At 34.6% G+C, this 11,529-nt stretch overlaps 1 protein-coding gene across 1 annotated transcript; it reads left to right on the forward strand.

Moving 5' to 3' along the window:
• Positions 1-287: 287 nt before the first annotated feature.
• On the forward strand, positions 288-11,063 carry LOC114298219 (DEK domain-containing chromatin-associated protein 3-like). The gene is made up of 12 exons (XM_082884840.1): positions 288-474; positions 1,656-2,316; positions 2,418-2,451; positions 5,190-5,269; positions 5,659-5,718; positions 5,921-6,031; positions 7,247-7,327; positions 7,422-7,505; positions 8,385-9,105; positions 9,329-9,441; positions 9,949-9,979; positions 10,567-11,063. The coding sequence occupies exons 2-12, from the start codon at positions 1,711-1,713 to the stop codon at positions 10,722-10,724; spliced, it is 2,079 nt and encodes a 692-aa protein (XP_082740966.1). The 5' UTR covers positions 288-474; positions 1,656-1,710; the 3' UTR covers positions 10,725-11,063.
• Positions 11,064-11,529: the final 466 nt, after the last annotated feature.

Below are 11,529 nucleotides of genomic sequence, written 5' to 3' on the forward strand. Positions count from 1 at the left end.
TAAACCTAAAATCTATCATAAAAACCAAACGTATCAATTTTTATTTCAGATGCGCATTGTCTTGGAGACAAATTTATCTTTAGAAAAAGAAGAAGAGAAAAGCATTAAATTCGTCCAAATCCTATATCCACGAAACAAACAAGGCCTTTGATTTCGCTGCAATGGAGTCAACCATAACAGGACGCTCATGACCGTCAATTGACAGATGCTGTTGAAGATCAGATCTCAGCCGTCCACCGCAGTTCCATAGTTTCAGAATTTCGCCCGTTCTGACACACTCATCCGACGTGGCATTTAACTGGTTTTAAAATCCGGATTTGAAGTCCGCATTACATAAAATATTCCCCTCATCAGAAAGTGCCTCCACTCTGAGGTTCGAAGTGTGAAATCGTTGAAACAAAAAAATAGAGAGAGAGAGTGAGAGCGAGCACGGAGACAGCTTCGAATCAGCGACTAGAGTGGCTTGAAATCACTGTAAATTCCAAATCTCTAACTCTTATCATCTCAATCTTCTCATAATTTGTGTTTTTTTTTCCTTTGAATTTTTGTTGCTATGTTCATGTGATTTGGAGGTAAAAAAAGCTCCATTTTTGCAGCTTAGGGTTTTGTTATTTTCGCTAAACATTCAATTTTATTAGACTTTCTTGCTACTTTATTCGATTCTTTGATGAAATTCTGTATTTTTGTGGCTTTCTTTATAGTTTTGAATTTTGTTAGGGCTTGTAAATTTTTTCCATTTATGTTTACTCTCAATTTTTAGGCAAAAAATGAAATTTCCACTTCCCTTTACCCCCAAATCTCTAATTCATGTATGTCAATCATTTCACAATTTGTAAACTTTTTTTCTGAAATTTTGTTGTTCTGTTTATGTGCTTTGGAGGTAAAAGACTGCATTTTTGCAGCCTAGGGTTTTGTTATTTTTCTTGCTACTTTATGCGATTCTTTGATGAAATTCTGTATTTCTTTTTTGCGTTCTTAATTGCTGATTGTGGTGGTATAGTTTTGGATTTTGCTAGGGCTTGTAAATTTTTCCATTTATGTATACTCTCAATTTTTAGGCAAAATTGAAAATTTTCACTTCCCTTTACTCCCCCTCTGCCCTCAAACAGATTCTTTGATACTTTTTTTCATTGCACCTTTAATTTCAAAATATCAGGTTTTGGTTGGTTTGATTTTCAGTATCCGTTTTCTGAAACTTTTTGAAAATAACTTAAAACTAATTTAGTGAAAAAAATAATAATTAAGACTTTTCGCCTCTCCAACTCTGACTTTCATTTGAATTTCACTTTTGTCCATTACCTTTCAGTTGCAGTACTTAAGAACTTCAACCGGGTTTTCATTTGGTCTAACAGCTAGGCCTGCCATTTTAATTTTTTAGTGAAAGTTGAAACATGAGAGATCAAAGTGGAATATGAGTGAAATTGGAGGTGAAAAGTGAAATGTGTCCGATAATTTTTGAACCCCTATAATTCCCTTAAAACATGTTAATGTGGATTGAAATATAGGTTATTGAAGTGTGAGGACTTAATTGTTACAATTAGAAAATGAGCACCAAAGTGAAATTCAGATCAAGTTGGAGCCAGTTGTTATTTATATTATTTTTTTCTTTATTCTTTTAACTTAAAGATAATGGATTTTTATTGTGATTGTTGTAGGTGCAAGCTTGCCAAGGTTTGTTGGCTCGGCAAGGAGAGTGTTTTGAATTTAATCATGGGCGAAGAAGAGACAGTGACTGAAGTTGCAGAGGCAGCAGCAAACGGGACTATCACACATGAGCAGAAGGGTGAAGATGTTCCTCATAAGAAAGAGGAAGAAAAGGATGGAGTAAAAGAAATGGAAGAAGATGGCAAAGATGATGAGAAAGTCGAGACACATAAAATGGATATGGACCCAGATGGCAAGGAAACCGAAGAAGAAGAAGAAAAAGAAGTAAAGGAAAGTAAAGAAGACCAAGAAGAAGAAGAAGAAAAGGAAATTAAAGAAGAGGAAGAAGAAAACAAGGAAGAAACAATAAGTGAGGCAATGGAAGAAGACAAGGAGGCAAAAGAAAATGAAGAGAGCAAGGAGAAGGAGGAGGAAGAAGAGAAGGTTGAAGAGAATAAAAAAGAGAAAGGCTCAAAGAGGCGTGGAAAAGGGAAGACTGCTGACATGAAAGCCAAGAGCAATAAATTGGAAGTGGAAGTGGAAGTGGAAGAGGAGGAGCAGAAAACCCCCATGCTTTCTCCAACTGGACGCCCTGTACGGGAACGGAAATCTGTAGAAAGATTGGTCGCATCCATTGAAAAAGAATCTATCAAGGAATTCCATATCGGAAAGGTGTTTTTACTTTTATCTTTTGCATTTGAGCTTTTTAGAATAAAGTTCAGTTGTGACTGTTTTATTCAAGATTTAGTTCACGTCTTACCTTGGAATTGCAGGGACGTGGTACTGCACTGAAAGACATACCTAATGGTACATTTTAAAACCTTTTTTCCCCCATTTTGCTCGCCTGTCTTGGTTGAACTTTTAACAGCTTTGGTTCTGATGCTATTCTTATTGAACTATTATGTGTCTGATTTCAGTAGATGAATGAATGAATTTTTTGGATTTTCATCAGAATATTTGATAGTGTTTCTTCTTCTTCTTCTTTTTTTGTTTTTTTTTTTTTGTTTTTTTGTTTTTTTGTGAGTTTAACATGTAGCGAAAAGAAAGAAAAATGTTTTGATTGGAGATGCTTTTGTTTTCTTATCTTGCTGGAAGGGGCTTAATCTTGGTCTTTTCTGGTGTTAAAAGTAGCTAAATGACAACTGTATTACTATTAAGACCCCATGTTCAGCTTGGAAAGTGTGATTATATTTGTTAGTTTTGTTGCCCTAGGGGAAGGGGGTTGTTTATGAAATAAACTATCAAATTATCCTCCACTTTAATTAAAGGTGTGATAGCTTGTATTCAGTTTACGACTGTGCTGTGCATAGAAGTTTGTTGGACCCAATATTGATGATGTGGTAGCTGGTTTATAGATTGGGAATCATAACTCATGAGGATATGGTACGATCTTTTCTAGAAGCAGAGTTTTGAACATTTGGGTCATGATGTACAGTGACGGCATCTTTTATAGTTCAACATTTCTTTAGACACAGACATGCACAATACTTTGCAGGTGTCATCTTAGTAGTTCTGTTGTGTATGTCATTTATCTTGGGTAGATCTGCAGATCAGCGATCCATCACCTTGCTTTTCTCGAACAAGGAGTGACCAATTGCCATGATATTTCTGAAAAGGGAGTGACCCATCGCCAAATATGAGTTTGTGGTGGTGTTTTGATCTGATGCATAACATAATTTTGCTGCTGCATGATGTTCTTGTTGATCGGATAGAGAGAGAGAGAGAGAGCCCTGAAGATAAAATCACTCTTTATATCTGATCTGATGTAGTCATATATTGATTGAAGATAAAATCACTCTTTATATCTGATCTGATGTAGGCGCTGTTTGGGGAGGGTGAGTTAAGGCTATTATAGCCTAAGATGCAAAATAAGCCCAAAAGTCAATACTGTTCACAGTTTTTTTTGAAAAAAAAAAAAAAAAAAAAATATAGGCTGCAGCCGGACAGTGTAGGCTGTGCCTACACTGTCACAGCCGAAAATTATTACATCAAGGGTCAAATTACCATTTTGCCCCTTTACATCCAATTAAAAAAATATAATTTAGGGACAAATTTGTCATTTTAAATTCAAACATCATTTCAACACACTTTTCAATACAACAACTCAACTAAAAATTCATCTCATCTTCCCAAACACAAAAACTAAAATAGCCTACTAAAATAACCAAAAAGCCAAATAGTCTACTAAAATAGTCACTTCCCATACGAGGCCGTAGTCATATATTGATTGTTTAGAAACAAAATATAAAGCTCCGTTTGGGAAGATTGATTTGGGAATTTTTTGGCTATTTTAGCCACAAAAGACAAAATAGGCTATTTTAGCCACAAAAAACAAAACATCACATTCAACCCATAATCATTACACTCTTCTCTCACAAAAAAAAGTCAAAAAAGCCAAAAAGTCCTTCCCAAACCAAGCTTTTTAACCCAAGCTAAAATAGCCAACCCACTTCCCAAACGACTCCTAAATAGCTTGCTGGCCTCACTTGGACTATTAACTGAACAAATATGTAAGTGGTTGGGTTGGGTGTTGCCACTGGAACTAAACATCCATTAGTCCATTTGTTCAAAAATAATAATAATAATAATAAATTATGAATCCCAAAAGTCTCAACACTTTAAAATAGGAAAGCATTTTTTGCCTTTTCAGATCTCATTCACTTCTGAAAGCACATTCACGTTCGTGGTTCTCACTTTAGAGCTTTTTTTATTATATTCCCACTTCAAAGAAAGCAATCTTTAAAAAAGGGAATCCTTGCATTTGGCTGCGTAGCAACAGAAAATATATTTAGATCTATGAAATTGAATGTTTAATTCCTGCAAATTGCAGTATATTTATAATTTGTGTTATAATATTATTTTTTCAACTTATATTCACATATGTTAACGTATCTTACGATACACGATATGATATGATATGATACGCGATACATAAAGTTGGTACAACGGTACACAATATGTATCATGATTCGACAACATTGGTTACAATGATGTGTCCGCTAGGTATAGTTGTAAATTTCAAGAAAGTCTTATTTTGTTTATCATTTACGTTATGTGAAAAATAGATCGATATGTACAGATAAGTCACTAAATCACTTGAAGGTGTTGTGGAACTGATGAACGGCGATTGTTTGTTGACAAAGACAGATAGATACAGATAAATCACTAAATCACTGGAAGGTACAGATAGATCAATAAATTGTGTCTTGTGGATTGCCTTTTGTCTTGTTATAGCCACTGATTTCACAATTGTTGTGGTGAACAATACTTGTTTCTTGAAGTTTCTTGACAATGGTTTTTTTGGTCTTAAAGTAATGATAACATGTTTGACTAATAATCTTTGTGCCGCACAAACTGTCTTCAAATTTGTTTCTTGTTGTTTTATGTGTAAACTTGCACGTTACTAGAAGTCGTATCATTTATGCTTATTTTTTATATTGTATTTTAATATGTTTACTTAATAACAAAAATGTATTCAATATCTATTTGTTGCAACTCAATTAATGAACTACATGTCAATGTCTCAACCATGATTTCTGTTTCAGTGGCATACAAATTATCAAAAAAGAAGAATGATGACACTCTTAAATTGCTTCATACGATTCTCTATGGAAGGAGGGGAAAGGTAATCTGAATTTGATAATGCATTCTAATTTTGTAGTTTTCCTTTCTCTCCCTCTTTTTTGCCAACCCTGTGGTTGCTTGTGATGACATAAATAGGGCACATGTGGAAAGCTACACATGTAGGCACTGCCTTAAATCCATACTTATCACTATATATTTAATATATTATATATAGCGATAAATCTGAAAACAATATACCGAAACACACCAGTACCGGTACGTACTGTAACAATAACAGTATTCATAACATTGCTCTTATTAGGAGGGTTTTCCCTCGATTAGAAATTACAGTACCTTCATCTACTTTTGCCAACAACGTGCAGGTTCCAGTTATCTTCTTTTTTTATGGTACTCTGTTTCCATTTGACTCTGTTTCTTTACCTTATGCAGGCAGTTCAGGTTAAAAGTAATATTTCCCGGTTTTCTGGTTTTGTGTGGAATGAAAATGAGGTAAATAATCCATCTTAAACATATATTCAAGTACTTCCTGCATACTTTTTTTTTTCCCCTTCCCTTTTTCTATATAGGGAATTTATCTTGTTTGTCTACCTTTTAGATATTTGGATACTTCATTTTATTTGGATCTGTGGCATGGTTTAACCAAAACAAACCTTTGAGCTTTTTTGGTTTTTAACTTTTACCATCATTGCAGGAAAAGCAAAAGATGAAAGTGAAAGAAAAATTCGACAAGTGTGTTAAAGAGAAGTTGTTGGAATTCTGTGATGTGCTTGACATACCAATTACGAAGTCAACTACAAGGAAGGTTTGTTGATATCTTACCAGCTACCACTGCATGTATGGCATGGAAAGGTTTATATTGACTTACTAGTTTAGATTGACTTATTTTGCACCAATTCTAATTTGTGTCGTGTAGTTCTTCCTCCAATGGGAAAATATCATAAATGTTTGGTTACATGTTCCTGGATGCTTTGGTCCTGTTTGGTATCTTTCTCAAACATTTTGTTCATTTTTGGAAACAAAAACAATGAAAAGTTCAGAAACACCAATTGTTTTATTTTTTGTGCAAAAACAGTTTTTTAAAATTTAGAAAGCAATTTAAAAGTGTTTCAGGTGTGTTTTAAGAAAACTTTCCAAAAACAGTTTTGGAAACAACTTGCCAAATAAGCTTTCGTATCAATTTTCTTTCTTTTGTCAATTTTGGAGAACAGAATACTAACAACGAAAATGATACCAAATCTGCCCTTCATATCCCCAAATCAACAAATGATACAAACCTGCCCAAATCAATGCATTTTGAGTCCGTAGATAATCATCACAATGACAGACATGGGAAACAGATACAACACGATACGAACATGCTGACATGACAATTTTCAATAGAAAATTAGGACACAACACAGTAGGGAAGTGACACCAATATATATATATATATATTTTGTATGTGTACATTAACATAATAACTATTTCTTCATGTTTTCACATTGTAAATGTATTTCTATTTTACTATATCAAAATAATAGGAAACTATGTTCCACATTCTACTTGTTGGAAAATGTGTGAACAGAAAGTTCTATAGGAGTAAATCCACTTTACTTTTATTTTATTATTGGATCTCATCAAGTCAATTTTTTCGAACTTATAATGTGTTTGATGTGAGTATTAGTGATAGACACGTGTGTCTCCAAAGTATCCAGTTCTGAAAATAATTGAATAATAATAAGACTCATTTGGACGTGTGAGGGCACATGTTTGACATGGAGTGTTTCTTAGACAGACACCTATTTACATGCAGTCAAACTAGGTGTATTTGATTGTGAAAGTACCTGTCAGCTAAGTAGTTTGACTGGGTGTGTTGCTGTCAGTGTAACTCTGCCTTGTACATCATCAAGAAGAAAAACTTCAATCTAATTCTTTTCGTGGTAGTAGTTCGATTGGTAAATAACACTGCAGCCCAAGTCATAATAAAAGATATGCATGCCTTTTGTTGTCACTATGATGAGTTTATTTGTGCGCGCAGGAAGATATTGTTGTAATAATGATGGACTTTTTGGTGGCCCCTCATGCTACGACTACTGAGTTACTTGCTGAAAAAGAGCAGGTTGGTTTACTCTCAGTAAAAAAAAAAATATGTAGTCAGATAACTGCTATTTACTTTGGCTTCTTATATTATGTATGTTCTGTCTGTATACCAGTCAAGTAAGGGCAAAAAACGAAAGAGGGTTGTCAAACGGAGTGCATCAATGTCTGGAAGCATCTCATCAAAACGCTCAGCTAAGGTACGATAGTTGTTAGCATTGCAAGTAGATCTGTAGATTTGACAGTATAATATTTAAAAGAAAGAACTCTCTATCAAAATTATCTTTCTGCATGATTTTTAATCGGTACAAATCACAACTCCAGTTGGTTTCTTTTTAAGAAAGATTGGGGTTCTTGTTTTACATGCCCACCACTGCTCTGTCGCTCTACTTCGTGCCATCTACAAAGCCATGAAGTAGATCATAGATGATGAATATCACTCATCAAAGTTTAGTATCTACAAGGACATGAAGTAGATCATAGATGATGAATATCACTCATCAAAGTTTAGTATCTACAAGGACAAGAGGTTTAGTTTCTGATCTGAGGTCTATAAATTTGATAAAATTCAGTTGTGGTAAAGGCACCATTAAATGATTCTCAACTGTTGGATGATCCATTGTGGAATTTATGTATTGTATTATTTAGTTGACTAACATTCTGTCTGTGTTGAACTGTTTAAAACAACAGAGCAAGTTGGGGTGTTGTTGCTGCTATCTGGGTTTACGTGCTATGAAAATGTCCATAACAACTCATTTTTACATCTTGTGCTTTGTTTGTGTGCGCCACATCTTTTAGCTGCATTTATGGATCTTAACCCAGATGCACCCTTTAATGTATTTTTCTTTTATGGGGGTGTTAATACTTAATTACACTCCCCTTTTTTGGGAAGCTTTCTCCTTGAAGTTGAGAAAGGCCGAGTAAAACAAAACAAACACATATATACAAAAGATAAAAGGCATGCAATCATGTATAATAGGCATGCAATCATGTATAATAGTTTGCTGCCATTTTTTGCAACTTGCTTTATCTCTTTCATTTTTATTCATCTATCTTGTCTTTGTCTGATGATTTTACAGAGTCATAAAAAGATTGAGAATGCATCTGAAGAGATGGAGAAAGATAATGCACCTGAAACAGATGATGAATCAGGTGACAAAGGAGAGGAAGAGGAAGAACTTGAAGAAGAGGAAAATGTGAATGGTGTTCCTGAAAGTTCCAAAAATGAGGTGCCTGAGCATTCTGAAAGTGAAGAGAGCAAAGATGAATTTGAAGATGAATCTGAAGAAGACACTGGTAAAGATAAACGTGGTTCAAAAAAATCGTCTGCGAAGAAAGAAGCTGGTGGAAAGGCAAAGGCAAAAACCAAAAAAGTTGCAACTCCAAAGAAATCTAGTGCACCCAAGAAAAGAACACCTGTGAAATCATCCAAAAAAGAGGTACCTGAGCATTCTGAGAGTGAAGAAGAGAGCAAAGATGAATTTGAAGATGAATCTGAAGAAGACACTCGTAAAGATAAACGTGGTTCAAAAAAACTCTCTGCAAAGATAGAAGCTGTTGAAAAGGCAAAAACCAAGAAAGTTGCAGCCCCAAAGAAAACTAGTCCACCCAATAAAAAACCACCTATGAAATCATCTTCAAATCACTCCAAGGTTGATGATAGCAGTGATACGCTTCCAAAGACATTCTCAAGGAAGAAGAGAACTGAAGTAGTGAAGGAAAAATCGTCAACTCCAAAGAAACCTGCTTTGAAGGAAAAGTCCTCAACTCCAAAGAAACCTGCTTCCATGGAGAAATCTGGTAATAATCATTTCCTTTTTAATTTTTCTTTCCTGGCATACGCTGTATATTTTGTTCTGCTTGTGAGAAGTTTCAGCGCTAATGGTCTGTGGTTTAAATTTTTGATGATTTTATAAGCAATTCTCTCAATGTTTGCCATTGTCCTGTGAAATCATCTCAAATTCTGAATGACATTTTTTTCATTTGAATCAACTTTCTGAAGATATTCTCTATTTTTGTGAAGGGAAAAAGGCTGCAAAAGGGAAAGACAAACCTAAAGAAGATAAACTAAGGCCAAGTGATGATGAACTCAGAAATGCTATATGCGAAATTCTTAAAGAAGTTGACTTCAACACGGTAAGAATTTCTTCTCTTTCTAATTGTAGTGAAAGAATTTCTTAAGAGCAACCAAATAAGCTGCCTCCACATTTGTTGTTTGTTTTTATGGCTGAACTACCATATATCTTCTAGATATACCCCCTCGCACCTAATGGTGAGCTCATATACAGACTCTTTGCCATAAAAAATGGCATAATAGCAAAATTAACGTGGTTAAGTCTTTTCTAAAGAAATCTAAAAATGTTGTCAATACCATACCAATGTTCTTATGCAATTACTAGGGGACAAGTTGCACTACTAGAATTTTCTTGTAATTAAACTCATGCCAAGCTTTTTGCTTTTTAGCATGAAGGCATAAAAAAGCAAATCGAAACGAGCATTTTCTTTATGAAGATTAGCAACTATTTTCATGTTGATTTCTTGTTCCTGTTTCTTGTTGTGGGTTAGAAAATTAGGTTTTTTTTTTTGGTTCATATTGTGCCAGGGATAACCAGTGTTTTCTTCTTTTCTTCCTGTGTTTTGCAGGCTACATTCACTGACATTCTGAAACAACTTGGTATGCCGCCTTCATTCTTATTTGCTTAAATCTCATATCGAGTCTGATGCATCATTGAGTCGAGTCAAGTCGAGCCTATGAATCTAATTTAAAAGTGTCCTTGAAAGTTTAGATGATACTCAAATTCTATGTAGCAGTATGTTGCATTTTAGTAATGAGCATTGAAAAACGAGCCCCAAATGTTTCATTATTCCAGTGGCTTAAATGATCCTTATGGATGTATTGCATTTCAATGGGAAATTAGGCCTGCTCTTGAATGGCCTAGGATTTATTACTCAAGGTTAGGATGTCAACTATGACAAAATTTTGGTGACCCAAGAAGGGGGGGAGAGGCGTACAATTTTTTTATTATCTGTTTAAATTTCATGAAAATTGTGTCAAAGGTAACTAGAATCAGTGAACATGATATTAGGAGGTCTACAAAATTTTTTTTATTTTTTTATTTTTTATTTCATGAAAATACAGTAAAGAGTAATGTGTCAAAGGTGTCTAAAATCAGTTAATATAATGTTTTGTTGAAATGACATTGCATGTATTTTCGTTCTTAATTAAGTCGATAAACCCATATTGGGATTTCCTTCTTCCAGCTGGGCGATTTAAAATGGATCTCACCCCGAGAAAGTCTTCGATAAAGCTCATGATCCAGGCTGAACTGACCAAACTAGCTGACGAGGCAGATGATGAAGAAGATGAAGGCGAAGCTGAGAAAGATGAGACTCAACCTGGTCAAGGTGTGGAGGCCTGACTGCTGGGGTGGAATGGCCTGACTGCTGAGGTGGAACATGCCTAGAGAAAAAGCTATTCATTAGCTTCACAAATCCTTTTTCTTTTTTTCCTTTTTTTTTTTTTTCCAGAATTTTATTCTGTTGTGCAACCTTGTCATGTTTTTTCCGACTCTTAATACAGCCGGCTGTAATTTATTGTTCCTAGTTTGTTACTAGAAATTAGTAGAGTACTTAGGGCTGCTAAACTTATGCTACAATAGCCAGTTATTTTGTACACAAAACAAAAGTTTGTAGGAATTCGCCTGTGGTTAATTTTAACTTTTTGTTGACAATGAGAAAAATATTCTGGTTGACTGTGAGAGATGAGTATTGTGATCTCATGTTAGAATTAGTTTGATGGATTGTCTGGCATCAGAAACAGAATAGCACCAAAGTTTTCTCCAGTTTGGCATCATGCCATTGTTATATAGGCACATGTATTATTTATTGATTTTGGCTGTTCGAATGCGAAATTTGCCATGGTTGCTATCCTAGGGAAGATATTAGATGATGGGAAATGAGGTCACCTTGCTGATTATTTTCTTTTCAATTTGTGTTCTTTTGTAATTTGAAAGTGTATGCTGATTATTTGGTGTTAAGCAGGTCTTTAGAAACCAGTAATAATTTTCATTTGAGATTTATCTCATCATATGCTCATGTGGATTGCCAACGCATCAATTTATTAGGGTAAGAAAAATCCAGTGAATTTACAAATAGTTGCCGAAAAAAGAAAAAAAATGTAACGTCGCTGCCATTGAATTTTAAGGCTTCATTTGTACCCCACTC

Source organism: Camellia sinensis, chromosome 8 (assembly GCF_055761805.1).
Source record: "Camellia sinensis isolate YWXY chromosome 8, ASM5576180v1, whole genome shotgun sequence".
In the NCBI taxonomy this organism is placed as follows: Eukaryota; Viridiplantae; Streptophyta; class Magnoliopsida; order Ericales; family Theaceae; genus Camellia; species Camellia sinensis.

Excerpts from the sequence above, each read along its gene's own strand:
- LOC114298219 (XM_082884840.1), top strand. The coding sequence starts at position 1,711 with ATGGGCGAAGAAGAGACAGTGACTGAAGTTGCAGAGGCAGCAGCAAAC. Across the intron at positions 2,317-2,417 it reads AGGAATTCCATATCGGAAAG|GGACGTGGTACTGCACTGAA; the intron begins GTGTTTTTACTT and ends TTGGAATTGCAG. Across the intron at positions 9,980-10,566 it reads TGACATTCTGAAACAACTTG|CTGGGCGATTTAAAATGGAT; the intron begins GTATGCCGCCTT and ends TCCTTCTTCCAG.